The sequence below is a fragment of the Syngnathus leptorhynchus genome, chromosome 12, assembly GCF_054491065.1.
Source record: "Syngnathus leptorhynchus isolate UIUO chromosome 12, UIUO_Slep, whole genome shotgun sequence".
In the NCBI taxonomy this organism is placed as follows: domain Eukaryota; kingdom Metazoa; phylum Chordata; class Actinopteri; order Syngnathiformes; family Syngnathidae; genus Syngnathus; species Syngnathus leptorhynchus.
The window spans coordinates 10881889-10908595 of NC_141206.1; the positions used below are offsets into that span (position 1 = coordinate 10881889).

The window sequence follows — 26707 nt, forward strand, 5'->3', positions numbered from 1 at the left end:
CTGTGCCGAAGCCGACGCGCTCTGTAAGAACCGGCTTTTATTTCTTGTCCAAAAAAAAAAAAAAAAAACAGCGCCAACACAGACTTGTACTCTTTCTGCTGCATTTTGTGTTCCAAGCATATCTCAAGTCCATGTACGTATCTAATGTGCCCACTTAACGGTTCGCTGAGATTCTACATATATTATTCTATGATATCATAGCCAACGGGCCACGGCAGATAGATTTAGTCACAGTATTACGGTTGCTATGGGAATGAGTGATTGCCGCCACACTTTAGCCAGATTTAATCTTCACACAGTAAACAGGAACAAGAGCGAGAATGAATAATATATGGCATTATTTGAATATTTTTTGTAGAAATTATTTTCCCTTTCAGGTTACAATAAACGATGGAGGTAATAAAAAAATACAAGAACTGATCTTTGCAACACTGAGCGCGAGCATTTTATTCCGGCCACATCTTGACTGTAGTCACTTACCTTATGTCAGTCACTTTTTTTTCATATACATTTCGTTACATTGACACAAAGGCATAGGCTACTCTCCAACAGTTTGTCAACACAATAAAACCAATAATCAGATCGTCAAATCATGATGCCAAATTTGATTTGCAATGCCTACGAGCGATAAGAGCAAATTGATTGGCCACAGTAAAAAGAAGAAATTTCACAGACCTGCTTCCTGAACGCCATTTCCACAACCATCATTTCCTTTTTTGTTTTGGTTCACTCAACTTTGGAGATTGTCATCTCCAACTTTATCTAAGTGTGACTCCATTTGGACTGTTTTGAAGTCCAGTACAATGAACAGATTTGTTCCAGAAATCTGCAATACAGAGAATCTAATCATATTCAGGTATATCATTTACAGTGAACAGCTTTACTCTTTCCAGAGGCTTTGAAATTAAACAAAAAGCGATTCGGAGAATGAGTGAGTGAGTGAGTGAGTGAGTGAGTGAGTGAGTGAGTGAGTGAGTGAGTGAGTGAGTGAGTGAGTGAGTGAGTGAGTGAGTGAGTGAGTGAGTGAGTGAGTGAGTGAGTGAGTGAGTGAGTGAATGAATGAATGAATGAATGAATGATTGAATGAGTAGTACCAGTTAGCGGTTCGCGGCCTCCCTCTAGTGGTAAGTCAAAGAATCAATGTCCAAATATGGCACAGTTGTAACTTACTTGAAAACATTTCCTTTTTTTATTATTTTTTTTAAATTTGTTGAGCTGGTCCTTGGTGGAGAGGGAATAACTTTGAGAATCAGTGTTTTTCTTAGCATCTGTTCTCATTTTCTTAATGTCAACAAATGGAAGACTTCTGTAAAAGAGAAAATTAAAAACTCTCAAGTATATCTAGCTGATAATAATATTTAAATAACAGTGACCAAGTATATATACTTCCTACCTCTCGTTCTTGTTATTATTGTGTACCTTAGTCAACAGGAGCAGGAAGGCGTTTTGGCGGTCGTCACTTCAAACAATTGATCCAAAATGAAGCTAACGTGCCGACATAGCTGAAAATTAAATTGAAATATCAGTGGCCAAGTATATGTACTATACCTCCTACCATTCCTTATTGTTATTATTGTGTAACTAAGTCAACAGAAAGCGTTAAGTATCCGATATTTGGCGGTCGTCACGTCCAACTGGTCCAAAGTGAAGCTAACGAGCTAGCATGCTAATTAACCGGCGTAAAAAGCGACGATGTAAATTTGGGGTAAAATGTCATAACACAAACAGATTCATTAAAAAAAAGAATGAATTCAATTTAAAAAATTTAAATTCACCTTCGTCCTTCACCTAAAACAAGACGAGACCAATTTTGACGAGTAGAACGTTCCGTAAAACGCGGGCGGCCCCCGGCGCCTGGAATTGTGTTCGTTACCCGCTTTTTGCTTCAGGTGCGTTGCAAGGAAAACCAGGACCGGATTTCGACAGCTCCTGTGAGCGAAGCACTCGTTCGGGAGGCAAAATGGCTTCCGGTTCACATAATATAAAAACTCCATGCCTGTGTCGGTACAAACCTTTCTTCTTTTTCTTCTTCTTCTTTTTTCGGCAGTATAAACACAAGACGGCCCTCTACAGCTATCTTATTCCAATTACAGCTTTTTTTCAAGTGCGCTAAAAGGACCGCCCCCAAATGAATTTCATGTTGTAAATTCCTTTTTCTTTCCATAATTTTTTTCCATAATTTCCTAATCCCAAGGTGTTCGCTATGTGTTTCTGTCACTCATCTCAATAAAATGTCTCACATCTTCCAAGTTTTGGTCGAGATACGCGAATACAGAGCATCACGCGAGTTCTCCAACTAAATGGCAGACTTTAAATGTGTAAAAGTCTTCCAGGGTTAAGGGGAAGCAAAAAAAAAAAAACACAGCAGGCGGGCATTTAAAATTTCCGATTGATTTGAGAAGTTCCGAATATTGCTAAAGAGCCACGAGGGGCACGTTAATGGCCTCGTTTAAAATGTCTGGGGCTAATGAGATGTGTCAAGTGCGCTTCAGATGGACTCGCGCCACAGCAACACCCGTTTAGTTCCGAAACAACCATGACAGGTCAGCAGCCACCATTTCAAAAGAACAGTCTAGACCATTTTATTTAGACACAAAACAGGACGAACTGTAACAACAAAAGCAGGCGCGTGAACCGGGAAGGCACAATTGTGAGGGGGGGGGGGCTATTTTTAGTACAGCATTCAAATAAATAAATGTTCCTGCTTGAAGCGCCCAACTCTTCCCGGATGAAATTTGGCTGGTGTGTAGCGGAAATGGCGGATAACAGGGTTACTTGTGTAAGCCGAGCGCCTCGCCAGCAGGCCGCCTCCGGGGCGCCTGAGAGCGCCATCTGCCAGCAGGTCTGCTTCGCCGTTTGTCGCCACCGAGCGCGAGGGCATGTTGGACCGGACTTGTGCTCCATCTTTGGCAGGATGCTCGATTATCAGCGTATGCCGTTTTCGCACGGGTGATTTTTTTTTTAAATCAAAACGTACAGGAAAAGTATTCGAATGTATTTTCAATTCTATGGATATTGCGCAGAAAAGTATGTAGTACGCACTTTGGCCACCTGAGGGCAGTACAAAACATACATAACGGTCGTACCGCTCAGTAAGATGCAGTAAAAGTCGTTTTGGTTTTTATTTTATTTTTTTACTGGGAGTGGGTTTAAAATATTATGCCTGTGAGTTTTTTGAAGAGAAAAGCCAAAGAAACACTTTTCTGACAATACAAAACATTTCATCTGTTTTTGAATGAGAAAGCATGTCTCCAAAATGGTGATTGGCAACAAGCCATCTTTTCGGCCCTCGTTATATGGAGAAAATGCTCTCAGTTATAATCCCGGACAACGGGAATCCTTTCCAGAATGTTCACACGTAGCTCATTAACACCTCCGCCAGCCAGCATTTTGCCGTCTTCCCTCCGACTGGAGGTCAAATCCGAGCTGGAAGGATTAGATGTGAAAATGCGCTAGCTCAACGTTCGGGCAAGTCGATGAGGGAGGGGAAATGACTTTTGGGGGAGTTCACATAAGCTTCCCTAAATAACCCATTTACAATTGTTGATTTGTTTTGAAATTCTTGTCAGACCTTTTGTGCTTCCACGGCTTTGCGGCTCATTCAACGGGAGCGTTTAAATGGGCACAGGACGAGATTGTGAGGTTGTCGCCAGACCTCGGAGCACCTGAGACCAACAAATTTCCACGCGACATGCTCTAGTTTGTTTTGGGGGAAATGTTGCGCTTGATTTGTTCATCAGGAAGGCATTTATATTTATCAGGGGATTTTGATTCTTTAGCAGCGCCGGTGCGATGATCGCACAAACGGGGCCTGATACAAAATTGATGAGGGCCCAGCTTGTTGTGTTTTTTTTTTTTTTCCATTTCATGAATATGATCACGGGAAGTCGGTGGGGCAGAAAGAAACAATTACGGGACTGAGCAAAAGTATCCAGCCAAGCGTGTGGCCTTTTGCACTGAGGACAAAGAGCTGTCAAAATGGATGCTGCGCGAGAAACCATGTGATCTGCATCTTTTCAAAATACATAACTCTTTTAAAAGTATATCTCCACATGTTTAAACTCATTTTAAATTAGTTTGCCTAAAGTTAAGTTACATTGATTGCAAATTTTAATGTTACAAGAGCAATTTAAAAAACTATTTGGTAAAAACTGGCGCTAGTTGAGTGTATGTCGCCCTCTGGCGGACAAATGAGGCATTTTCCGGGGGGGGTCACTCTGCGCTCAACGCAACTGTATTTTTAGAGCATTTCTTTCTGGAAGGAGGGGGAGAAATTACATATTTACGCTCCTGAGTCTCTCATGTTTGAGCTGGTGACAATTTAGTAAAGGTAAAAGAGGAGACGTGGTATTTCAAGTGGAACTTTGTACGTCAACACGTTTATTCAGCCTGATAGAGAATACACAAGAAAATCATATTTCTCTTTCCCTTTATGATACTGATATGACACTCAGATCGCCAGTGGTCGGAATTCCACATCATCACATGCTACAACCAGCCTTGTTTATGGATTTTTATTCTTTTTTTTCCCTTTCTTCAAAAATGATTTAAAAAAAAAAAAACAGGATTTAAGCGCTCTTGAAAAAGATGCAGAATGTTGTCTTAGAAATGTACACAAAAGAAACTTATATGAACAAGAACATGATCATTACAAAAACTCTTTAAAAAAAAAAAAAGAAAGTCCAAGACGCAAATGAGGCATAAAAAGCAAATCAAAAACACCTTGGTCCAAAAATGACCTGCTTTTCTGTAAACTTGGATTTGCACACAAACGTTCATGAAGAATAAAACTGTGGGGGGAGAAAAAAAAATCTTGAAATTGGACAAATAAATGGCAATGAAAATAAATTTACTGCAGTAATTTTTGCTTAATTTCTCAAAGAAGCTAACTGAAAAAAAAATAGTTATAAAATACTGAATTGAGTTCATAGAAAAAGCTTCATTTCAGTAGCTCAAAAGTGAAAAATGTAAATGAAGACAGAATATGGAACATCATTTTAACAACAATTCAAAATCTATTTGACTGTTTCTTATCTTTGCTATCAGGCAAAAACACTGCATGTCCAAGTATGGTCAATGTATTCTTTTTACGCTACGCTTCAAGTTTGGGTTGGTTTTTGACACTAACCAGTGGAAACGCTTTGGGCTTGAGTTGGAGAAAAAAAAATTGTTTTGTTAGCTTCTCAAGCAAACGACTGAAATGAACCCACTGATTGGCTGAAATGTACGATTTCATTTCTTGTATTACAATGTCACTTGTAAAAATCAAAAAAAAGTCTGCAAATACATTCAAAAAGGATGATGATGAAAGAAAAAGTCTTTACCATTCATTCCCTCGGAAGGTTTTCACAAAGTCCAGAAGGTTTGGTGATAAGAAAAGAACTCGTTAATATCTAAGCACAATTTTGATAAGTGTCCAAAGCAAAGCACGACAGGGAGATCCAACTTTACGGCGGCCCCACCGTCCGCGGTATCAAGCAAGGATTCGAGTGTCGGGCCACCCCGTCTGCAGACTGTTCCAATGGAAGGGGGGGGGGGGGGGGGTCCTTAACATTTAACCAGCGCGTCATTAATTTTTTTACAAAGTGCATTTGTTTCCCTCTAAATCACAAATTTCTTCAGCATTAAGAAAAACTCAGGTTTGTGTCAGAAGATTAAAAAAAAAAAATGCTGCAATGACAGTGTGACAATTAGTTGTGGAGAAAAGCCTCCAGTTCAGCTCCTGGGAGGTCAGGTGACCCCATCAGTGTGCGCTCACTTCAAATATTTCATCTATTGTTTAAATAGTTGGCCTCTTGCACGGCGTGGCATGCACGAACGAGCTGTACAAGGACGAGGCGTGCGTGCGTGTGTGCGTGTGCGCGTGTGTGTGTGTGTGTACAAGCTCACTGCCAGTGCCTCCCCGCTTTGTTTTTTCTACCCGGCAACTCGAGTCCAAAAGTCCTCCAGTGTTTTTGTGTCAAATGCGCGCGAAGGGGCTCACTGGAGTTTGGTGCCCAGCTTTCGTTGTCTGTTTCTGAAAGAGGTGAAGAAGGCGCTCGCTCATGTAACAAGCGGCCCACTTGCACGTGCTCGGCCAACCTTACCTGGCTTCCGAACGCGTCACCGTGTACTCGAACCACAAGATGTTGGGAATCAGGCTGGTGTCGCGCACCAGGAAGTACTCGGATACAGGCCTGCCCCAAAACACAGAGATATATGGATTCATGATTGAATCATCTGAATTCAATTTTTAAAAAAATGCTCTTTTGCAAAGCGACTTACCATGCGGCTATTTTGGGGAACAACGGGGTGAGCAGCTCCTGCGTGATGAAGAACCAGAGCACGGCGATGACGCTGCCCGCCACGCCGCCGTAGAAAACCTGGCTCCACGTGTGGTACAGCAGGTACACCCTTGCAAAGCGCAAACGGTTACGCGACACGCAGGACCGACGAGGAAGGCGGGCTGGATTTCGGGGGCGCACACCTGCTGTAGGAGACGGCCAAGGCCACGCCCAACAGGACGATGGACAGGACGTGTCTCCACAGGAGGTCCACGCAGCGAGCGTTGTTGGTCTGGTGCATTCTGAGGGCGAAGGCGAGACAAGATCTTGACCTCGTTTTATTTCCATCGCACACACCTGGGATTTCTACAGGGGTGTGCAGACTTTTTCTAAAAGCCCACGCACACGTGTGTCACACTCACCTTAAATATAGAAAAAGAAAAAAGTAAACAACAAAGAACCAGATGAGCTGGGAATGACTGGACGGCATCCCATAGTCGCTGCTCAACGCCGAATGAGTCCCTGCCGACAAACCACGCGGTCGCTCGGTCACTCGCTGGGCCCACTTTGACGGAGGAAGGCGCGGTTTGGCCTACCTGCACATGGCCGCGGCTCTCGGAGTATGTGCTTGAGCATCCAGTTCACAGCCTCGTTGAGGGTGAGCCCACCAAAGAAGGAAATCTGCGGAGAAAGGAGACGTCAAGCTGTTTCTTTAGCCGCCGTGTCAAACTTGCGCTTCCCACCTACCGTGTGCAGCTCCCGTTTAAAAACAATGAGGGTCACAAAGCCCACCAGGATGGCAAGAGGCAGAAGGCTGATGTAGGCCAGCAGGTGTCCCGTCAGGTCATCTGAAACCACAAACCACAACGATAAGCCGTGGGAAGTCACTCGTTCACTCCTTCCCTATTCTCAAATCATAATGGAAGGAAGGAGCTATCTAGGTCCACTCCAAACAATGATATATTCAACTTCAATATTCTTTGGTACCGAGTCTTTCAAGTGCTGTATTTGCAGTCATTTGCTTATTTTGTACTTTTTTTCTGCTTTTAAGTGGACTAGAGAGAAATATATACATTTCAAAAATGAAACTCGTCATCTCTAACTATGACACTATCACACACCTACTAGATTCTGACCCAATTAGAAATTCACCCGCGTCCCATTTAGAGCACTGAGCTTAGTTTTGGGAAACACAATCAAAGCACATTAGTCCTTCATTGAAATGTTAAATGATCATCTTTTAAACATGCTGTTCTTTATGTTAGGTGCTAGCAATGCTAACAGTCAGCCCAGTGAGCTAGCGTCAGTGTTAGTAAGAGTCCTCAAAGGAAGAGCTTATTATTATTATTAACACTTTGATTTTCATCTTTCACCGTGAATTAAATGTGAGAGGAGCTGGGGACGCGTAATGTTTGTTGAATTCCCTATGGGGACAAAAACAAACGCCTATATCAACTCTTCTCTTAAGCTAACTCCCTAGCCTTCATTGTGCCCACTGTCACAGAGTGCGCATGCGCGTCGTCTCACAATTTAGCAAGCACGGTGACGTTTTGCGCTTCGCGGCGTCGCACAATTTGGCAACACTGGGCAACTGTGCGTTTCCATTCACGAGGGACGACACACGAAAAGACGCCGGGCCGTCAACCGAGGGTCGGTCGTCAGGCGAAAAAACGTCGAGTCCACTTACCCTCGGCAAACTCGACGTGTGTTAGCGATATGGACCGCCATCGAGGTGGCGCCGAGCACTGCTCTTCCAACGCCATCTTTACCCGGACGCAACCACCGGTCAAGACACACCCATCGCGCAAGGCCAGCCAATGGTGAGCAGCGAAAGGCCTTAGTGCCAACCAATCATAACAAGAGAGGAGCGGAGAGCCGGAAGTCCAAAGAATTATTGAATGAACAATGAATACAAACACCAGCAGTTTTGTATATTTACTTCAATAATCCCAACAGTGGCATAGTATTGTTTAATAACAAAAAATAACATTTAATACAGAGAACCATCATCAATTTACAATTTTTACAAGCATCGAAAATGAAAGAATTTAAAAAAAAAGGCAGGGTGACAACACAATAATTAACTGATTTTTTTCCCCTCAATGTTTTGGCAATTATAAATTAACACCATTGGATAAGCTGTGCAGAGTCAAATTTTGCTCATATGAATTTCCCATGCAAGTCAGAAAAGGAAAAAGTAACTTTTTTGTTTGAAACTGCCCATTTTTCATGCACATTACTTAATAGATGAGCATGGATCTTTCCAGCGGGGGATCGGATTGCACACGCAGACAAAGACTTTAAATAAAAGGGAAAGGATAAAAATCACAAACCACAATGATAGGTTATGGGTTTTTTTGTGGGGGGGGAATATATCTCTTATGTACAATCTTCACCATCTCTTAAGCATAAAGAAATATGGCATGAATAAAGGTAGATATGTATCAGTGTCAATCATGTGCGACGCGTCCCAAGCCACAGGTAGCACTCCTCACACCTTTACCATGGCACTGAGCATGAGGTTTTTCTGACATGTCGCTTTCATCCTCTACAAACCTTCTCATAAATACATCAATATTTAGTGGTCAATATACACTGACCTGTAAATGTCAAGAGTGCATTTTAGGTTCCCTCAAATATCCCAAACATTTTGTGAGTAGGTTGAAATGTTTTGGATGTCTCTGAGGTTGGATTGACCAAGTGCTCTGCTTTGACGGCCTATGGCAGAGGACACGTGTTGGCGCTCCCACGATTGGACTGGAATAAATAGCTGCAGTACAACGCCATTCAAGTAGACTATAAGGGCAACTTATCCTCCTTGGAAGTCAGTCATGATTTCATCTAAAATGCACAAAGACGCAGCAAGGGGTTGTGCTGCCATATAGGCTGTACACACGGGTGACGTTTGAAGAGCTGCCGGTCGCGTGTCGGACGCGTCCTTTGTTCCGTGATGGACTTCTTGATAGTAGCTGATAACCTGATGAGTGAGTTGGAGGAGGGGTGAGAGTGACCCCCCCTCCCCTTGCACACACACACACCTCGTGCAGTTTAGTGGGGTCCCTGCATGTCGCCGTGCGGGCCGCCGTTGAGCTCCTGGAGGCCGTCAATGCCCAGGTAGCCCAGCAGGATCTCGCTGCGGCGGTGTGAGAGTTTCAGGATGTCCTCTGCCAAGCACTCCACTGTTGTGAAGCGCACCTTGTCGTGGTCGAACATGTCCTTGAGGTACTGCACGATTTGTTGCTGCAGACAGTTGAGTTGAGCGTAGTCATTGACCAGTAGCAGCTTAAAAGCTTTTCAAATGATTGCCATCGGGACGAGAAACATGACATCCGAGCACACGCGTCCCCAGCTCACCTTGAAAATGGTACACACTTCGCTCAAGTGTTGCCTGGGGCCCAAAAAGCCGAAGGCTAAAACCGGGCTCACGTGCTCCGATATGGCGTAGAAGTGGGCGATAAAGCCGTCGGGAACCATGAGAAGTCGCCTTTTGGCCTTCAACACCGACCAGCAAGCCGTCGCCAGAGCCTGGAACACAAGCGCAACGGGTTCGGATGGAGCACGCCAACATGAGAGGGGGCGGGGCGCCCTCCAACCTCACCGTTTCTTTAAAGCTGTCCGAGAGCCATCGGTTCCTCAGCACGGCCACCACGGACGAGGGCGGGTTCTCCAGGTCTTCAAAGGCGTCCATCAAGATGAAGTCCAGCACGATGTCAAAGAATGTCATGCACACCACCTTGAAAAGGTGCAATCCAACATGAAACAGCACCGCTCATCGAGCCGAGTAAGCCACGCCCACAAGACAAGGCTCACCCCGCGGCCCTGCAGCTCCATCTTGGTGACGGCCCACGCCTCCTCTCGCTGAGTGTAGAGCAGCATGTCCTCGTAGCTCTCCAGGAACGCTTTTGGACTCTGAACGCGATGGCAAAAATAGCCAGATTTATTCTCCAGCAAAGAAGAAGAGCGAGTCTCCATTTGATGGCAACTTTTTCAAGCGATGTTTGCGTGTGTTGTCAATTGCGTCCATCATTCACGAAATTTTGGCTTGTTGCTTTCACCTTGTTGGCCTTCACCATCAGGCCGGCAATCATCTGCTTGCCCGTCTCCATGAAGAACGTGCGGTGCGTCTCATCCAGCAACAGCGCCTGAATCACAAGTGGGAGTCTTTGGACTTTATTGTGTTATGTTTTTGTTTTGTTTTCCCCCCCGTGGGTGCATCATTGAAAACTTTGATTTGTGCTTGCATTCTTTGCCTTTTGCCCGCTTCTCTTTGTACTTGTGTATGGCGGCTGGGAAGGTGCGCACCCACCTGGAATGCTTGCCTGACACAGTGCAGCTTGGCCAGGAAGTCCTGGTCACCGTAACATTCAAGTAGTTCGGTCCTGGCAACAACAAAAAAATCACAACTAGTGAATGCCATTTGGCTAAAGCTAAACTGAAACGCCGGAGAACTGAATTCAGAAATGGTGCTTTCTCGGTGTACCTCAGCGACCTGTAGGCCACGCGGTCCTCCCTAACACGAGCTAGAGCTTCCTCGTAGAGAGCGGCGGGTTTCAAGAGCTGGTAGGGCTCTTGTAGCGAAACGGCGTCAAACATCTGCACCCCAAAAATACAAGTTCCATCAAATATCACCTCGCGGTCCCAACGGCGGCGACTGCGAACGCGGGCGACCTCCACGGCCGAGAAGAAGGAGTCGTCGGACGAGACCGTGGCGGCGTCGTCGTCGTCGCTTGCCGCCATGCGGAAACTCTCCAGCGGGGGTAAGATGAGCGTGCCCTCGCTCTCTACTGGGAGGGGGGAAGCACATTTAGCAAAAGGCTCGAATGCAAGATGCTGATCTTTGATCTTCATCCTGTTTTTTTCTGGTGGTTGTCTTACCAAAGTCAGCCAGCAGGCTTTCTGTGGGAATGCTGCCGCCAAAATCCTCCTGCAGGTGGTACGCCCGGTGCAGCAGCGTCTCCAGCTTGTCGGCAAACACTTTGTTGTTAGCTTCCATCTGAAAGGAGTGAGAGCAATTCTTCAAAAAAAGAAATTCAATCATAATCTTTTTTTTTTTTTTTTTTTTTTAACTTACTGTGGGAAGGTCCCCCCCGCACGGCGCCCCCGGCAGCGCCAAGCTGCTGTTGCTGGAACTCAAGTTTCTGCGGGTGTGGCGAGCATGCAGCGCCTGCTCCCATTTTTGGAGGGCCTCCTCGAACAGCTCCATGCCTGACGCCGGCGCCCACAACGTCCTCGCTTTGTTACTGACAGGGAAGGTCGTCATATGTCCGCCGAAATTTGACTTTACCCATTAAGTAGAGATTCTCCGCATTGGCGTCCTCGACCGCCGCCGCCGCCAAGGGCTCCCCCGCCGCCGCCTCCTCAGCCTCCCAGGGCGTCGGCGGGTTGGCCGACTGATTGGGCGAGCTGGCGACTCGCATCTGTGGGAGGGGGACATACCCATTATTAGATGACATGTATGGCTGCTGATTTCAAAACTAAGAGAGAATGTCAGCCGGTGTCTTCAAATATCTACTCGCAGAGAGATGATGGAAACTTACCGACGCCAGGCTGTGCGAGGAGCTCGAATGTTTGCTGGGCGCCAGGGACGAGATGCCGCTCAGCGTGTCGTTGCTGCGAGTACCGGGGCTCATCACCTGTCGGCCCGTCGGCGGAACTGCGGGCCGGAAGTGACGTCACGGCGGAAAAGTACGACTGGCAAATATCGGGCGGCCGGCGAGCTACCTCTCCTCAACGACGAGGGCCTCCCCGTCCTGAGAAGCGCTTCGGGCACGCCCGTGGGCACCCGGTCCTCCTCGGTGCGGACGGCCTGCTTCCGCTTCCTGCCGCGCCGCTTCAGTTGGTGGGCGGTGAGCGCCAAGGCCACGCTGCCCAGCGCCGTCGCAAACAGCACCTTCTTCAAGCTCGGGCTCAGCCTCAGCTGCGAGAAGATGGACTGAGAGGAAATGATCAAATATTTGTAATATTTTTCAATATTTATTTGGTTTGTATTTGATGATAAAGCAGCGCAAATCTGGTTTGACTTTGACAAGATTATAAAAACAGGTTTCGGTAACGACACTGTAGCCCTCTTTACCTGGCCAAACGTAGAATAGAGGAACACGGGTATCTCTGCGACCGTCATGGCCAAGGCCTGTGCGACGGACACGCCCTCCGTTCTTCTCAAGGACATCTCCGGGCGAGGCCAGTGGCAACCGCTCTCGGAAGAAAAGCCAAAAAGCCTTCACCTGAAGCGCTGGGGCGAGCCAAGCTCGGGAGATTTGCCTTTTACTTTCCCGGCATTAGCCTGCAACGCAAAAAATACATCAGCACAAGGTCTTCCCCCTGGAAGGAAGGCCACCTCCCGCTGCTCCAGACAGGGTATTAACACAAGGCCAGGTAACTAAGCTTGCATTAACCGGTTAGCGGGGGAAAGGTGGCCAGAAAACTGGTACTTAGAAAAACAAAGAAAACAAACACTACGGCTGTGTTCTGAAACGTTTAAGTGCTCCCTAAACACTACACAGGAATTCCCCAGGAATTTTTAGATACGTCGAGCCCCCATTTTTTGAATCTACGAATTGCCCAAAAAAATCCAGGAATAATTTGTGGTTGCGCATAGGTGCCACAAGAGGGCGACAAAACATTTCAAACAGGGGACGGTCTTTTCCATGCTGCACAAATACTTGAATTATTATTACATTGTTAAATCACTCACCACAAACCATCAATAGAATAATTTAAGATACTTGCACAGACTGCCGTGACGTCAGGTGGGCAAACAAATGCACATAAAGGCATTAAACAAAGCTTTTGTCATTCTGAATCTTACAAACAAGGTGCAACTGAATAAGTACATTTGTGACCACATCAAAACGAGATTATAGCTAAGTATACACACCTTTGTGTCATTTTAGAGGCTATTTTGGCTTACAAAAATGTTAGAAAACATGACAGCTCATACAGCTGGCTTTTTTTTAAAAATCAGAAACCGTTAAAAATGACATGAGCGATGCCAAGCTGCACAATTCAACCTAGGCGGTTGGCAACCCGGTAGAAAACCTCCACGTTTATACTCACACTCTTTATATTGAATAACATTTGGAGGAAAACAAATGGACATTGCGGTAAGCGGCGTTAGCTATCAAGTTGGCTAGCCTAGCTCACGTCTCCTGTCAGAGAACATCACACCCGGTGCGACAACTGACACTTGAAGAGTTTTACAGCAAATTCCAACGCGGGATCATATTAACAGCTGAATAATAATGACCGTGGAGGTATTTGGTCGATACCGTGGGTATCCGATAGGCAAAGGAAGGGCATTCTTGTGTCACGGTGGAACCGTCCCGCAGAACAAAATGTGTAGTGGTGATACTGACACGACTGATAGCCAATTGCGTAAAGGTGTAGGGGGAACTTCCGCATTATTGACCAATCGGATAAAGCAAGCAGAGGTTATGTATTTCGACAATCCAATCAGATGTGTCAATGTTGACGCGCGACGCAAAAACGCTCAGATGAAAACCGGAAGTAAATGAGTTGAACAAAAGTCAGTTTGTCACAAAACGGCGATAGTTTCTCCAAAATAAAAGCATGATACCTGACACGTGCTTTTGACGTTTCTGTATTCCGACACGACGTTAAAAGCGCAACATTGCAATTGCAGTATCACATATTTTCGTGTATTCAGCAATAAAAACCAGAAAAACATGAACATTCGGGCTCACTTTTGTTTTGCTGTTGGAAACGCCTGGATGGACCGGAAGCTCTGCTCTCATGCAACCCTGCCAATGACTACATTGGATAAGATGAGTCCCGCTGAGTTAACGGTCCCGGGACCTCCAAAGCCCGTGACATGAAAACTACGGTAAGAACGAGTGTCTTTGAATGCATCACGTCCACTTCATGCTCGTTTGATCAACTTTCTTTGACGTGTGCATCGATGTTTGTGCGCGCACACAGACGCTCCACTGGCTTTGCGTGCTCAGCCTCCTAAGCCTCCCGGTGTTGTGGTTCGGACATGTGATCAGCCGGGGGGACCGTGCACCACCGCGCCCTGCCGCGAAGCCCAGAGAAGGAATCTGGGGCTACGTCAGGATCCGGCCTGACAGGGTGGACCAGGTGACACCTTTCAAGCATTTACATTATACCTGGTAAAACTCTTCCAATTGCCTAGAGAGGAAGGGCAGCAAATGACTGCTTTTGTCTAAATTCAAGCTGGATTTACCTTTTTTTTTTGGCATGCATTTCAGTTCCTAAACCTGCACTTCAACCAGTGCGCCTTGATCTCCAGCTCCGGCCAGATGCGCGGCGCCGGCCTCGGCGCCGACATCGATCGAATCCCGTGCGTGATCCGCATGAACGACGCGCCCACGGCAGGCTACGAGACCGACGTGGGTGCCCGGACCAGCGTGCGCGTGGTCTCGCACACCAGCGTCCCGCGTCTGCTCAAAGACGGGCGCCGCTATTTCCGAGAGGCAGCCGACACAGCGTACGTCTTCTGGGGGCCCTACAGGAACATGAGGACGGACGGGAAGGGCACCATCTTCAACGCGCTACGGAGGATCGCCGCCCGTTATCCCGGCACCAGACTTTACGCCATGACCCCGGAGAGGATCCGGCTCTGCGACGACGTGTTCCAGAATGAAACTGGAAAGAATAGGTACGGTTTGATTTCAAGTGACCTGAGGAGTTTGGTTGAGACAAAAGTAGTGCTTTGCCGCCACCCTGTGGACCTCTCTTTCAGAATTAAGTCTGGGGCGTACCTCAGCACGGGGTTCTTCACCATGATGCTGGCTAGGGAGATGTGCGAGCGCATTCGAGTTTTTGGGATGATTAACGCCGATTACTGCAAGTCAGTCACATCGCAATCGTATTCATCTATAGCCCTGAATTCCCACGGAAGCTTTGGGACTTTTGAAATTGGGAAAGCCTAATGACCAGCTGTTTTTGATGGTCAGACAGAGCAATCACAGAGCGGCGCTATACCATTACTACGACCAGGCGGCGGCGGCGGACGAGTGCCTGATGTACAAGGCCCACGAGCGCAAGCGGCGCGGCGGCCATCGCTTCATCACCGAGAAGGCCATCTACGCCAAGTGGGCCGCGGACCTCAAAATGGAGTTCACGCACCCCTCGTGGAATTTGTCCATTTCTTCCTGAGTCACTTGTCGGCAGTCAGTGAGCGATCAACCGTCTTATTCCTGCCACCATATACTTTGATAGAGTTCTATTTTTCTGATTAAAATCACATGACAAAAATGTGTTTTTCTTAAAATCACAAAGTCAAAGTCTGCTTTATTGTCAATTTCTTCACGTTAAGACACACAAAGAGATCGAAATTACGTTTCCCAACCTCCCACGGTGACTATAGATAAGAGCAATGAATAAGCAAATAACCGAAATAAATAAACAATAAACAAATAGACAAATAAGAGGAGCAAAATGGAGCAAGCGTGCATACAGCTGACAGCCAGAACATATGCAGCCGAGGGTGTGGGTGGAAAGAGTTCAGGATCCTGACAGCTTGAAGTATGAAGCTGTTTCTGAGTCTGGTGGCTCCTGTACCTCTTCCCAGAGGACAGAAGACACACAACAAGATGGGAGGTGTAAATGTCCTTCAGGGAGGGGAGTGAAGCGCCAATGATCTTACTAGCCGTGTTCACTGTGCGCTGCAGGGCCTTCACGTTGTATTCAGTGCAGCTATCACCCCACACAGCGATACAATTGGAGAGGACGCTCTCAATGGTCCCACGGCAGAATGCGGTCATGACGGCAGGAGGAGCACTCGCTCGCCCGAGTTTCCGCAGAAAGTACAGGCGGGGCTGAGCAATCAAGGCAACACTTGTTTTCCATCTGCTAACGTTGAAGTGGGCCCGTTGGGGGAAGCGAAGGAAGGAAGGAAGGAAGGAAGGAAAGCAACCTTTCAACATCAACACGTTTGTTCTTTTTGAATTGTCACGAGACACCGGTCAGTCTGGTGTGTTGCCGCTCTCTACGATTGCCAGATTCCAAGACACACGTCAATACCATACCAAAATGGTATGTATGTTTTACTTTTGTATTTGATGTGTATGTTTTGTAAATCTATGAATGTCAAAGGAATGAAGAATATCGTTTTGAAAGCAACGGGTTGGCCAAAAGTCTTCTACGTTCTGATTGCCTCTTGTAGTATATTTTTGCCTGCACATGTCTCTGTGTGAGGCCCAAGGACAGTCAGAGGGGACAAGAGCTATTTGCCTTGAGCAAAAGTGCGTCCTTTCACTCATGTATAGGCACCACACAATATAGAAAACAACTGAGTAGAAGGCCTTGTATGGGCAGAAAACGTAGCTACTATTGAGAGCGATGAGATCATGGGTCTCGCCGGGTTTGACTTTTACCGTCGTGTCTGTGGGGCGTGAGAAAACATCTGACATCTTTTTCCAAGCAGCCATTTTTCATCAAGTGTTTTGGGAAGACCACGAAGACAATTCAGCACACTCTCACAGTGTACCGAGGATGAAAATTACATAACCAAAAATGGAGCCAAGTCTCAAAAGGGGCGTGTGCGGGGGAGGGGGGGTGGGTGGGGGTCGTCGACTTCCCGCTACAGCGAGGTAGATAGTACCGGTCCTGCTTGTGCGTCCGTCCGCTGACGTCAGCGAGTGTCGCAGCAAAATGGACTGGGCTGCTGCTGCGGCGGCGGCGGCGGTGGCAGGCAAGCCGGAGCAGCGCTCTCTCAAAACAGAAGCATCATCATGAGAGCCCGTCGAGGCGTCGCGCGCTCGCTCGCAACCCGCCTTGGAACCGCTTCGCGCAGCGCAACCACAAAACACCCGAGCAAAACGGTCAAGCCGCTCGAGGGAAATCCGAGTCAATCACGCGGGGCTGAGTGAGTGACATGGTAATTTTGAATTTCTCCTATTTCATTCCGCTCTTTCTTACCTTGCACGTATTTAGGGCGATGCAGAATATAGCGATTGGTCATAATGTGAGCATGTTTACCGAGCGGCTTGCTTAGCATAGAGTATGGGCGAGCATGAGCTGTAAATAAACACTGCCCCCCCCCCCCCGCCCTAATATGCTGCAGGACCATCACAGACAGCGTGTCCACACACAACTAAAAGCATGGCACTCAAGGTATGACACACGCACCCGCGAAGGCTCGGTAGGGCGTGGCCCGTACATCCTCCCTATTGATTGATAAGGTCATCTAAAAAAAAAAAAAAAAAAGGCTAAATCATGCATATGATACGATTGCATTATTAATAAACTAATACAAGAAGCATTATGAAGAAGGATTAAAGTCAAATGAATTCCAAACTACGACAGAAAAAAAAGTGTTAAAATGTGAAACTTACCACATTCTCATTCAGTAGGTTTCCACTAGAGGGCGCTCTCGCGGCATTTCGATGGACTACACTTTGTATCTGATGTGACTTTGGTCTTCTCAGGCGGGAGCGCAGACCCGGCGGGTGGCTATCGCGGTGGCCATCTTCATCCTCATGATGCTGTTCATCTTGTTCAGCTCCAGCGCCAGCACCAGCGCCAGCCAGGCGGCCTACGGGCCCTTCCACATGGCCAAAAATCACACGCCCCGGCCCACCAACCTTAAGACGTGGGCCACCAAAGACGACTACGTGGCCGTCTTAGGCAATGAGGTAAGGCCCACCTTGGCGTCATGACATCATTGATTTGGAGTTGGTCAGAAAGCCTCATCGTTTTCAACCCCCCCCTCCCAGAGAATGACCCAGCACTGCCAGTACTGCGCCCTAGTCACCAGCTCCAGCCACGTGCTGGGCACCAAAGCGGGCGAGGAGATCGACGCCACCGAGTGCGTGATCCGCATGAACGACGCGCCGACGACGGGCTACGAGGCCGACGTGGGCAAGCGCACCACGCTGCGGGTGGTGGGCCACTCCAGCGTGCACTGGCTGGTCCGCCGCCCCAACGAGTTCATGGTCGGGGGCGCCGACTACCAGCCCGTCATCATCTTCTGGGGACCCCCCAACAAGACCACCAAGGACTCCAAAGCCACTGTGTACAGATCCATCAAGAGGATTTGCTCCACCTACAAGAAAACGTCGTGTTTTACCTTGGCGCCTGAGAAAATGTTCCGATTCGACAAGCTTTTTGAATTGGAGACGGGGCGAGACAGGTGAGTTGCGAACGCTCTAAACGAGGAGCCCACAACGTTTCGACAAAATGCCTCTTCAGCCACAAGGTGGCAGCAAAGCTCACCTTTTCCCTATCTAGGCTAGCCTAAAATGTCACCTGGTGCCTTTCTCCTTGTTCAGATTCAAATCAAACTCGTGGCTGAGCACGGGCTGGTTCACCATGGTCATCGCCATCGAAATATGTGACAACATCAAAGTGTACGGGATGGTTCCGTCCAGTTACTGCGGGTGAGTGAGTATGTCGGGGTTATTCCGAAGAACACGGCCGTCCGTCCGTGACGTTTTTTTTTTTTTTCTTCTTGCAGGAACCGGACAGGATCCAAGAAGATGCCGTATCACTACTACAAGCCGCGCGGTTCGGACGAGTGCGTGACGTACATGCAGAACCAGAACAACCAAAGAGGGAACCACCACCGCTTCATCACTGAAAAGCAGGTGTTTGGCCGCTGGGCGCAGCACTATAACGTTACCTTCGCGCATCCCGCGTGGTGAGGACAGATGGACCCTTGGATAGGGGAAAATACTGACGTGTGGAATGTTTTGTTCTTGATTTGTTGTGAGCTATTTTTTACAAGTTTGCAGTCTTTTTATCTTGATCTTATCATCAATTAGGGGAAGGAAAGATCCTCAAGTGCATGCTGGCTCGCTGGTGTACAAGTGTCGCCTAACAACTTGCTGGATTAGTTTGACGTTTGAAAGGAAGCAAAGCATTTGTTGACTTGGCTGAAGTAAACATCATATTGATTTGACTACAACGTTGTGGTCTTTTTACTTTTATCTATCTTTACAACAACAAAAAAAACAAAAAACATTTTTTAGGTACTGGAAAAGGCAGCCGCTATCTTCGGCCTCAGCGTCGACATGGAGATTAAAATGGCTTCCTGGGTGAAAAGAAGACGAGGAGAGGTTGAGTCGACGTCTGGAGCGCGTCCAGTCGTCCGAGCCCGTTTCCAAGTTGCGTCTCACCTCCGTGCGAATGGTGCGGCTGGCCTGGGCGGGACACGTGTTGAGGTAGAGGTCAAAGAGGACGCTAGGACACGTCACGTCCAGGTTCTGATCGGCGTCCAGACTGGACTCCAGTCCCTGGACTCCTCCGAAGACCACCAGAAGATGCCTGCAAAAGCGGCCCATGAGGAATAGCGGACCAGCGCCGGCGGCAACTAGCTTACTTGAATGGCCGCAGCGAGGCGTCGTCCACGCAGCTGCCTTTTTCCGACGTGCCGACCGTCACGTCGTAGCCGTCCTTGTAGGGACTTTCTGTGAAAACGGCGCCTGCGGAATCAGATTGGGAAAATCAAATCTCAAAGCATCAATGTGGGGAGGTGAAACACCTACTGAGACAGGATGCCAGGCGGACGCTGTAGCCCCAGTAAAGACCGCCTTCCGTGGTGGGCAAGTGAGGAGCCACCACCACGCCATTGTACGTTTTGCCCTCTGGAGGACAAAGCACTCGCGTGACTTCACGTCCTTTTGAAAAAAAGTTGATATTTTGAAAGCGACCGTCACCTTGCTTCAGTGGTACGTCGAAACGCACGGTGACTCGCAAGCCCGGCTGCAGCCGCTTGTCGATTTGCACCTCCTGAGGCGGAACGCCGATGGTGAACATGGCGAGCACGACACGCCATTTGGCTTCCCGCTTCTTACCTTCCTCATGCCGCAGTTGACCAAAGAACCTTTGCCCTCTTTGACGGGCCTGTCCAGGACGATGCCCTCCCGGTATTCCGATTCCTCGTCCATCCTCATGTGGTGCGGACTGTCCAAAGGGTTCAGAAGTCCTACGAGAAACCCATCAACCAGCTAGGATTTCATTTACGGTGACACCCAAAATAAAATATGTATGAAAACTAATCCAAATGATTTTGCGTATTTACCTGCATACTGCAAGTCTTGATGCTTTGGGAAGAACATCTTGCGCAGGTACCTTGGACACATTCAATGTCACGTTAGTCATGACAAAGAGCAAATGTGAACTTCCTCCAACTCACTGTGGACACTCCAGGTATTGGAGGATTCTGGCCAGCTGAACGCACGCTTGGCCTTTCTTCCCGATTCCTTTGTACTCGCCTTCCACGCTCCTGCGGCAGACACACGGAAAAAAAAAAAAAAAACTTGAAATTTATGGCGAGCAGTGTATTCTTGTGCATCCATCTCTAAGGAACTCACTTGACATCTTCGCCCTGCTCATCAAAGACGATAATCTCATCTACGGAAAAAATGACGCAGGCGCGGGCGATCTGTCCCGCCAGGTAAGTGCGCAGTTCGGCCGACTGAGCGTTGTCCAGGACCGAGCCCGGGAGAGCCACGCTCACCGTGTACGCTCGACCTACACAAAAACACACTTCACAATGATTGCAAATAGCATTTGAATGAACCTGAACAAAGCCACTGTGTTTATATATTTGAAATATTTATACTGTGGCCTGATCCCCTGATTATTTTCAAATACCTTCTTTGTTGTCTGCGTGCGTCTCCTCTGCTTTTTCCTTCTCAGCAGCTTCTTTTTGTTTCTTATTTTCGAGCTGTTTGATTAGCTTGGCCTCTTTCCTCTGCTTCTTGGCCTCCTTGACTGCTCAGCATTGCCAGTGGGGGGAGGGAAAATCTTACTTTTAACATTTCCAAGGAATGCTAAAAACTATGCTTAGTAGAATTCCGAGGTGCGCTGTTTAAACACTAAACACATAGTTAACATGTTTGGAGTGAATAGTTGTCCCTGGACAAAAAGTCTACTGAATAAAAAATATATTTTTAGCATTTTTAGCATCAGGCTAAGTGTTTACTCACGTTGCACTTTCTTTTTCTTCCAGTCAACCTTTTCCTCCGGCTGAACGCAAATAAAAACACAATTAAAGATTGAAAACTGGCTTGCCGCAGATTTTTTTTAGTAGCACATTGTAGTACCTGAGAGGAGGATGGTTTTGGTCTTTTCGTAGCGACGCCAGGAGACATGTTTTACACGACGACACGTGACTTTGTTTGCTTCCGGGTCATTTTCTTCTTCTACGTTTATTGGTGTTTGTAAACCATCTTGAAAGTGCGTTAGCGTCACCAAGCGTGAGAAGACGTGTGCAGGAAATGAATGACTGTTGTGTCTTTTAATTAATTCAGCAGTGGTTTTGTCACCTTAGTAGATAAATAAAATAAAATGAAAATAGATTGAACAACATTTAATTTGAATTAAAATGACAAGGAGCACAGTAATACTTGAATGAAGTTTTTTTTCACAGTGGATTGAAATCATTGTACAACAAAATCACAAAGCCTGAGTGACAACATTTAGGGATACACAACTCAAGAAATCTGCAATGCAGTGGCAAAAAAGGCTCGGACGAGGAAGGATGTATTGCACAAATACACTACTCACAAAAACTTTAGGACATTGTGCTTTGTGGTGACATTTCTGGATGAACACTTTTGGACGATGAATATGGCTTGTCTGCAAGGAGTCAACTGAGATCTGGACGGCGGGACTGGTAGTAGCAAGTGAGGTCACACGTCACGTGCAGTCTTCCACTTTCTCAGGATGGCCTCTGCTGCATCCAGAGTGGAGTCCTCCTTGGAGTTGGACACACACACACAAAAAGTCAGCTCCATACAAAAGAATACAACGGAAAGGAATGTGATCTTACCTTGATGAAGCAGAATCGGATGTATTTGTCAAAGTCTTTGCCGTGCTCGGCACTGTAGAAGGCTGACACGGGAATTGTCGCCAAGCCCTGCAAAATCAAATACAAAAAAAATAAAAGCCTCATCAAATTGTCATCGAATCAATCCGGCCGGCTCTGAATGTACCTTCTCTTTAATGAGCCATTTGACAAATTTGAAGTCGTAGGCTTCGTCTTTTGCGCTCGGGTCAGCGAGATCCACCTCTGCGGAGAAGCGGGAAGTTGAGGCCGCGCAACGGCACCAAAACGACGTTTTGGGCTCACCGACAGAGGAGATGTCGGTTACCATGAAGTAGCCCCCCTGCGGCATGATGGGCTTCAGGCCCACGCTCTCCAGACACGAGGCCAGCTTGTGGCGCTTTCGCTGCAGCGCGCCCGGCAGCTGGCGGAAGTAGCTGTCCGCCGAGCCCAACGTTTCCAACTCACGTTCGAAGCCGCGAGCTACCGCTTCCTGCAGGGGGGGCGAAATACGATGACGTGAGGCTTCCCGTCGCGGCCCTCGTCGCCATTGGCCTCACCTGAGCGGCTGTGGCGCAGTGGTACACGCTGTTCTGATGGATGGTCTTCATGTGTTGGAGGATGCGTCCGGCGCCGATGGCCCAGCCCACCTGGACAAAAGAGCAAGTCGATCATCTTCCCCACCCATCCGCACCTCTCTCCAAAAAATTGGGATTTCACCTTCCATCCGGTGGCGCTGAAGGTCTTGCCGGCGCTCCCGATGGTGACGGTCCGCTCCCACATGCCGGGCAGGCTGGCTGTGGACCAAAGCAAACCCGTTTGCGTTATTATCCGTCTTGCCGTTAGCCACAATTAGCAAGCGCTAAGCAGCAGACGGACAGAAATGCGCTTTGGGCCTCGCCTATTTTCACATGCTGGGCTCCGTCGTAAGTGAGCCACTCGTACACCTCGTCGCTGAAGCACAGCGCGTCGTGTTTGATGCACAGGTCGGCGATCACTTGCAGCTCTTCCTTGGTGTACACCTGCCGAGATAAAAGATTCACCGTGACTCAGCCGGCGCCACCATCGGACGGCGCCACTTCTGACCTTTCCCAGCGGGTTGTTGGGCGTGTTGATGACGATGGCTTTGGTGCGTGGCGTGAATTTAGCGGCCAGCTCGTCGGCGGAAAGGACCCAGTCGCCGCTTGACAGGGCGGCGCCGCCTTCCACTTTCTGTGAGGGTGAATTATAGTGCATCTTGTGGCAGGCCACTCCGAAAAACGTTTTCCTCATTAGATAACATTTGAGGGAGGGCACATACTGGCCTCAGAGGGATGTAAACGGCCTTCCCCCCAGTCATCTTCACCATGGGCTGGTAGCAGTCGAAGAAAGGCTCCACGATGATCACCTGGCGGGGTTTGCGTTAGCCGCATAAAAAGAGCAGCAGCCTTCGGTAAGAGCGCTCACCTCGTCCCCCTGGTCCACCAGCGCTTGGAAAGCGCAGAAGAGCGCCTGGTAAGCGCCCACCGTCACCAGGACGTCCTCCATGGGATCAATCCGCTGGCCCACGATGCCGCTGAAGAATTTGGCCAGGCTCTTCACCAGACGTGGATGGCCCTGAGAGAAAGACGTCATACGGCGGCTCGGGAATGCTTTCCAACGCAGCCTCAGCGTACTCACGAAGCCACGCGTGTACTGGTGCATGGAGGGACCGCCGCGCAGGGCTTCACAGAAGGCTTCTTGGATGTATTCCGGAGGGCCGAAGTCCGGGAAACCCTGCCCGAGGTTGACGGGCTTGTAGTCGGCCGCCATTTGGCTGAACTCCACCCTGTTGGATGGGAAATTAGAAAAAAGATTATTTAAAAAAACAAAAAAAATGTTTTAATAGGGTGCAGGAAAAGTCTGAATTTAGGATCGTGAACCTTCACTGTAGCAAAAGTTAAAGTAATGTACTAGCTTTCATTTCTTGACAGCGAAGCTGTGATAAAGGCAAAAAGACGACTTGTGGTGCAAAATTGCGACCCCTTGTGGCCAATGTCTACGACGCACGTTACGGCATCATTCTTAACCTGAAGCAAAGAGCCCAGAGGAACCTTTCAAGCAGATAATCGCAGGAAAAATCACTTGAAATAAATGAAGACTTGCTTCGGTTGGCGAGTGGCAAGTGATTGAAAGGCACCTCGTCGGTTTCTTACCAAACATTTTTGTCCACTCCTTCGATCCGGCTCGCGTGAAATCTTCGTGACATGACTGTCTGCGAGAGGAAGACGACCAAAGAGAATAAAAAAAAAAAAAAAAAACACGAAGGTTGCAAAGGTTTACGATCACATGCCTTTGGGAACTTTCGAAGCGTTCGGCGTAGCGACTTGCAAGATTCCCGGCGAGGACTCTCATGGACTAATGAACCATTGCTAGGTAGTGGGCTAACGAGTGACTTTAAATAGAAAATATAGTGCCGTATATAGTCAACCGAAGAAGTTTTAGGTTACAGATTAGCGAATTGTTGCGAGGGAGCCTTCGGCGAGAGCTCAAATTCCATATTCACTTCCGGGGTGGGCGGGGCAAGAGCCGCCGCGATGAAAATATGGCAAATAGAACAAAAATGGATCGAAGGTATTGAAAATGACATATAGTGTAATAAATAAATAAATATGAAATATTCAACCATCACCAGTGTAATATAGTATGTATTTTTGAACACACAAAGAACCATTTAACAACATAAAATAAAAAAAGCTGGCTCTTAGTCTCATTTTGCTTCTGCTTTTGCAATGTGACTACAAGTTGGCTTTCTTTAAGTCCTCGGGCAGAACTCTGCCCTTCTTCCTGGCATTGTGCTTTTTCTTCTCCACCTTGGTGGCCTTCTTTTTGTTGATGTTCCTCCGTCGCTTGTCCTGCCTCTTCTGCATCTTCTCCACCAAGGCGTTGCTGCGCCCTTCCCACTGCTTCTTACGCCTGTCGCGCTTCTTCTCCTTGTTGGCCAAGGCGGCGCGCAGCATGTCCTCGTCGTCCTTGATCTTGACGCCCTCGGCCTTGTACAGCACATTGGTCCACTTCATCTTGGCCTCCAGCTCTCGGGCCTTGGTCTCGTCCGTCTGCCGCAGCTTATCCAGTTTGTCCTTGCGAGCTTCCACCCGGGTGAGCAACTGCTTGTAGTTGCGTCCCGACAGCGGCGTGAGTTGACCTTTGACACTCCGCTTCTTGGCCGCTTTTTTCTGGGTCTTGTCCACGTACCTGTCCTCCACCGTCTCCACCGTGTTGAAGATGACGGCGGTCTCTTGGCGCTTAGCGGCGCCCGTCGGAGCCGGCGGGGCCGCCGTCTGTTGCGGCTCCTCCTCGGCTGGCTCGATTTTGGCTTGCGCTTCGGCAGCCCGCTTCATCTGGAACTCCTTGTTCTTTCGCTTCTTGCGCTCGCGCTCCGTTTTGCGTCGAGCCCGCTTGGCTTGGGCGGCCTCCGACAGCGCCTTCTTGGGGCCGGCCTGCCAAAAATCAAATGACATCTGCTTGTTATTGTGAAAGCTCTTACTTAGCCTCCATGTTACCGTCATACCTGCGCTTTGGCCTCTTCAATCTTGTCGTGCAGCTTCTTCCGTAGAACATCGAAGGTAGAGAAGGTGGCCTTCACATTTACTCCTGAAAAGCAAATCATATGGATTGTGTTCAACAACACCACTCACTTCTTGTCTTTATTTTTTTTTTTTTACATTTAATAAAAAAGACTATTTGGTGCTTAAGAGAAACAAACCTAAGTTGTCTTGACAAGACGTAAAAGATGAAGTGTGTACCTCCTTTATCTGCTGTTTGTGCTGCATTGACTTTCAAGTGTCCATTGTGCGCTGGTGCCTTATTGGGAGGAGTCCCACTCGGCTTCTTCTCATCTTTGAATGACTTCTTTTTGCGTTTGTTCTTCTTCTGTGGTGGACCGCCGTCTTTCTTGCCCTTAGAAGGAACTGATGGAGAAAAAAAATCCATCCATCCACTCTTTGAATTACAAAAAAATTCATTTGTATCTTAGCTGACATACAGTTTATAAGAAAGACTATTTGGTGCTTAAGTGATGGAGAAACAAACCCAAGTTGTCTTGACAACTATAAAAATAAGTGTGTACCTCCTTTCTCTGCTGTTTGTGCTGCATTGACTTTCAAGTGTCCGTTGTGTGCTGGTGCCTTATTGGGAGGGGTCCCACTCTGCTTCTTCTCATCTTTGAATGACTTCTTTTTGCACTTTTTCTTCTTCTGTGGTGGACCGCTGTCTTTCTTGCCCTTAAAAGGAACTGATGGAGAAAGGAAAAATCCATCCACTATCTGAATTATAAAAAAAATAAAATGACATATACTTCCCGTTTATTTTGCCACCTCCGGAAATAATCAATGCGAGATGTGATCGAATACAAATTTGCATTTTCCCAAAGTCGGGGATCTATTCATATGACGATGCGCAAAAAGTAAATACATCAACAAACGTTACCGAATGGCCTCTTCTTTGGTTCCCGCTGATGTAGCACTTTACTTGTCAGTTTCTGGAGGTACGAGTCCTTTGCCGCGAGATCCATGTCGGAAAGGGAGGCTTTTGAATTGAATTCATTTGTTTCTTTACATAAACATTTGAGCCATGCCTTTCCACACGTGTCGACGGACGGGGCTACGAGGGTGACGGACCCGGAAACAGTTTGTTCGCTAAAAATACCGGAAGTAGTAACAAAAAAATGACT

At 47.6% G+C, this 26707-nt stretch overlaps 8 protein-coding genes across 25 annotated transcripts in view; 2 read left to right on the plus strand and 6 right to left on the minus strand.

The window, feature by feature from the left end:
- The window catches only part of rapgef1b (Rap guanine nucleotide exchange factor (GEF) 1b), a 79705-nt gene extending 77497 nt beyond the window's left edge, over window positions 1–2208 (minus strand). For both annotated transcript variants that reach the window (XM_085925498.1, XM_085925496.1), the window contains exons 1-4: window positions 1776–2208; window positions 1394–1502; window positions 1171–1306; window positions 676–826 (exon numbers count right to left, since the gene is read on the minus strand). The gene's annotated coding sequence lies outside the window, so the exon portion shown is untranslated. The remainder of the gene's footprint in view (window positions 1–675; window positions 827–1170; window positions 1307–1393; window positions 1503–1775) is intronic.
- Window positions 2209–4360: 2152 nt separating this feature from the next.
- Window positions 4361–8067, minus strand: dolpp1 (dolichyldiphosphatase 1). Its single transcript, XM_085926323.1, has 8 exons — window positions 7951–8067; window positions 7011–7111; window positions 6860–6944; window positions 6686–6785; window positions 6467–6565; window positions 6265–6393; window positions 6087–6176; window positions 4361–6016 (listed from the first exon to the last, which is right to left on the minus strand). Exons 1-8 carry the CDS (start codon window positions 8024–8026, stop codon window positions 5980–5982), a joined length of 717 nt encoding a protein of 238 aa, XP_085782449.1. The 5' UTR covers window positions 8027–8067; the 3' UTR covers window positions 4361–5979.
- Window positions 8068–8197: 130 nt separating this feature from the next.
- Window positions 8198–13708, minus strand: miga2 (mitoguardin 2). Of its 6 annotated transcripts, none has more exons than XM_085926320.1 (15): window positions 13320–13708; window positions 12337–12546; window positions 11985–12180; window positions 11801–11916; window positions 11548–11680; window positions 11335–11468; window positions 11139–11256; window positions 10932–11047; window positions 10744–10856; window positions 10570–10642; window positions 10319–10405; window positions 10074–10172; window positions 9862–9996; window positions 9618–9788; window positions 8198–9503 (listed from the first exon to the last, which is right to left on the minus strand). In XM_085926320.1, the coding sequence occupies exons 2-15, from the start codon at window positions 12430–12432 to the stop codon at window positions 9312–9314; spliced, it is 1779 nt and encodes a 592-aa protein (XP_085782446.1). In that variant the 5' UTR covers window positions 12433–12546; window positions 13320–13708; the 3' UTR covers window positions 8198–9311. The 6 variants fall into 6 exon arrangements, with proteins under 6 accessions (XP_085782446.1, XP_085782444.1, XP_085782443.1 ...); XM_085926318.1 differs by having other exon boundaries at window positions 11985–12195; window positions 13532–13706; XM_085926317.1 differs by having other exon boundaries at window positions 11985–12195; window positions 13510–13706.
- Window positions 13111–15484, plus strand: st6galnac4 (ST6 (alpha-N-acetyl-neuraminyl-2,3-beta-galactosyl-1,3)-N-acetylgalactosaminide alpha-2,6-sialyltransferase 4). 2 transcript variants are annotated; one of them, XM_085926322.1, is made up of 5 exons: window positions 13111–14106; window positions 14202–14360; window positions 14492–14901; window positions 14986–15093; window positions 15204–15410. In XM_085926322.1, the coding sequence occupies exons 1-5, from the start codon at window positions 14095–14097 to the stop codon at window positions 15265–15267; spliced, it is 753 nt and encodes a 250-aa protein (XP_085782448.1). In that variant the 5' UTR covers window positions 13111–14094; the 3' UTR covers window positions 15268–15410. The 2 variants fall into 2 exon arrangements, with proteins under 2 accessions (XP_085782448.1, XP_085782447.1); XM_085926321.1 differs by having other exon boundaries at window positions 13121–14106; window positions 15200–15484.
- A 776-nt stretch (window positions 15485–16260) lies between these two features.
- On the plus strand, window positions 16261–19141 carry st6galnac6 (ST6 (alpha-N-acetyl-neuraminyl-2,3-beta-galactosyl-1,3)-N-acetylgalactosaminide alpha-2,6-sialyltransferase 6). Of its 6 annotated transcripts, none has more exons than XM_085926509.1 (6): window positions 16261–16280; window positions 17311–17360; window positions 17675–17881; window positions 17963–18378; window positions 18518–18625; window positions 18703–19141. In XM_085926509.1, exons 2-6 carry the CDS (start codon window positions 17349–17351, stop codon window positions 18887–18889), a joined length of 930 nt encoding a protein of 309 aa, XP_085782635.1. In that variant the 5' UTR covers window positions 16261–16280; window positions 17311–17348; the 3' UTR covers window positions 18890–19141. The 6 variants fall into 6 exon arrangements, with proteins under 6 accessions (XP_085782635.1, XP_085782639.1, XP_085782633.1 ...); XM_085926513.1 differs by having other exon boundaries at window positions 16266–16280; window positions 17749–17881; XM_085926507.1 differs by lacking the exon at window positions 16261–16280 and adding an exon at window positions 16830–17124.
- Window positions 19142–19149: 8 nt separating this feature from the next.
- spout1 (SPOUT domain containing methyltransferase 1) lies at window positions 19150–21436 on the minus strand. 3 transcript variants are annotated; one of them, XM_085926537.1, is made up of 12 exons: window positions 21296–21436; window positions 21179–21218; window positions 20844–20963; window positions 20561–20720; window positions 20383–20472; window positions 20269–20318; window positions 20042–20172; window positions 19904–19976; window positions 19733–19831; window positions 19567–19669; window positions 19364–19511; window positions 19150–19278 (listed from the first exon to the last, which is right to left on the minus strand). In XM_085926537.1, exons 1-12 carry the CDS (start codon window positions 21341–21343, stop codon window positions 19213–19215), a joined length of 1128 nt encoding a protein of 375 aa, XP_085782663.1. In that variant the 5' UTR covers window positions 21344–21436; the 3' UTR covers window positions 19150–19212. The 3 variants fall into 3 exon arrangements, with proteins under 3 accessions (XP_085782663.1, XP_085782660.1, XP_085782662.1); XM_085926534.1 differs by having other exon boundaries at window positions 20561–20735; XM_085926536.1 differs by having other exon boundaries at window positions 20561–20735; window positions 21179–21214; window positions 21295–21422.
- Window positions 21437–21546: 110 nt separating this feature from the next.
- Window positions 21547–24609, minus strand: kyat1 (kynurenine aminotransferase 1). Of its 3 annotated transcripts, XM_085926530.1 has the most exons (13): window positions 24329–24596; window positions 24192–24250; window positions 23677–23824; window positions 23464–23613; window positions 23318–23404; window positions 23104–23229; window positions 22919–23039; window positions 22738–22814; window positions 22578–22667; window positions 22324–22510; window positions 22187–22263; window positions 22024–22110; window positions 21547–21949 (listed from the first exon to the last, which is right to left on the minus strand). In XM_085926530.1, exons 2-13 carry the CDS (start codon window positions 24242–24244, stop codon window positions 21884–21886), a joined length of 1269 nt encoding a protein of 422 aa, XP_085782656.1. In that variant the 5' UTR covers window positions 24245–24250; window positions 24329–24596; the 3' UTR covers window positions 21547–21883. The 3 variants fall into 3 exon arrangements, with proteins under 3 accessions (XP_085782656.1, XP_085782657.1, XP_085782655.1); XM_085926531.1 differs by having other exon boundaries at window positions 22346–22510; window positions 24192–24609; XM_085926529.1 differs by having other exon boundaries at window positions 24192–24596.
- A 56-nt stretch (window positions 24610–24665) lies between these two features.
- On the minus strand, window positions 24666–26692 carry surf6 (surfeit 6). Of its 2 annotated transcripts, XM_085926532.1 has the most exons (5): window positions 26464–26687; window positions 26105–26269; window positions 25782–25946; window positions 25547–25629; window positions 24666–25475 (listed from the first exon to the last, which is right to left on the minus strand). In XM_085926532.1, exons 1-5 carry the CDS (start codon window positions 26546–26548, stop codon window positions 24774–24776), a joined length of 1200 nt encoding a protein of 399 aa, XP_085782658.1. In that variant the 5' UTR covers window positions 26549–26687; the 3' UTR covers window positions 24666–24773. The 2 variants fall into 2 exon arrangements, with proteins under 2 accessions (XP_085782658.1, XP_085782659.1); XM_085926533.1 differs by lacking the exon at window positions 25782–25946 and having other exon boundaries at window positions 26464–26692.
- Window positions 26693–26707: the final 15 nt, after the last annotated feature.

Coding starts and splice junctions, on each gene's coding strand:
- st6galnac6 (XM_085926509.1), top strand. Junction 17,882..17,962: donor TGGCCGTCTTAGGCAATGAG/GTAAGGCCCACC, acceptor CCCCCCTCCCAG/AGAATGACCCAGCACTGCCA. Junction 18,379..18,517: donor TTGGAGACGGGGCGAGACAG/GTGAGTTGCGAA, acceptor CTCCTTGTTCAG/ATTCAAATCAAACTCGTGGC.
- miga2 (XM_085926318.1), bottom strand. CDS start 12,432: ATGTCCTTGAGAAGAACGGAGGGCGTGTCCGTCGCACAGGCCTTGGCC. Junction 11,469..11,547: donor GGAGAATCTCTACTTAATGG/GTAAAGTCAAAT, acceptor CGCCGGCGTCAG/GCATGGAGCTGTTCGAGGAG. Junction 10,643..10,743: donor GTGGCCTACAGGTCGCTGAG/GTACACCGAGAA, acceptor TGTTGTTGCCAG/GACCGAACTACTTGAATGTT.
- dolpp1 (XM_085926323.1), bottom strand. CDS start 8,026: ATGGCGTTGGAAGAGCAGTGCTCGGCGCCACCTCGATGGCGGTCCATA. Junction 6,945..7,010: donor TTAAACGGGAGCTGCACACG/GTAGGTGGGAAG, acceptor CTTTCTCCGCAG/ATTTCCTTCTTTGGTGGGCT. Junction 6,786..6,859: donor AGAGCCGCGGCCATGTGCAG/GTAGGCCAAACC, acceptor GTTTGTCGGCAG/GGACTCATTCGGCGTTGAGC.
- st6galnac4 (XM_085926321.1), top strand. Junction 14,902..14,985: donor AATGAAACTGGAAAGAATAG/GTACGGTTTGAT, acceptor CCTCTCTTTCAG/AATTAAGTCTGGGGCGTACC. Junction 15,094..15,199: donor ATTAACGCCGATTACTGCAA/GTCAGTCACATC, acceptor TTTGATGGTCAG/ACAGAGCAATCACAGAGCGG.
- surf6 (XM_085926532.1), bottom strand. CDS start 26,548: ATGGATCTCGCGGCAAAGGACTCGTACCTCCAGAAACTGACAAGTAAA. Junction 26,270..26,463: donor ACCAAAGAAGAGGCCATTCG/GTAACGTTTGTT, acceptor TTTCTCCATCAG/TTCCTTTTAAGGGCAAGAAA. Junction 25,947..26,104: donor ACAAACAGCAGAGAAAGGAG/GTACACACTTAT, acceptor TTTCTCCATCAG/TTCCTTCTAAGGGCAAGAAA.
- spout1 (XM_085926534.1), bottom strand. CDS start 21,343: ATGTCTCCTGGCGTCGCTACGAAAAGACCAAAACCATCCTCCTCTCAG. Junction 20,736..20,843: donor GCACGCAGACAACAAAGAAG/GTATTTGAAAAT, acceptor ATCATTGTGAAG/TGTGTTTTTGTGTAGGTCGA. Junction 20,473..20,560: donor GAGCAGGGCGAAGATGTCAA/GTGAGTTCCTTA, acceptor TGTCTGCCGCAG/GAGCGTGGAAGGCGAGTACA.
- kyat1 (XM_085926530.1), bottom strand. CDS start 24,244: ATGTCACGAAGATTTCACGCGAGCCGGATCGAAGGAGTGGACAAAAAT. Junction 23,614..23,676: donor ACCAGTACACGCGTGGCTTC/GTGAGTACGCTG, acceptor TCTTTCTCTCAG/GGCCATCCACGTCTGGTGAA. Junction 21,950..22,023: donor TCCGATTCTGCTTCATCAAG/GTAAGATCACAT, acceptor TCCAACTCCAAG/GAGGACTCCACTCTGGATGC.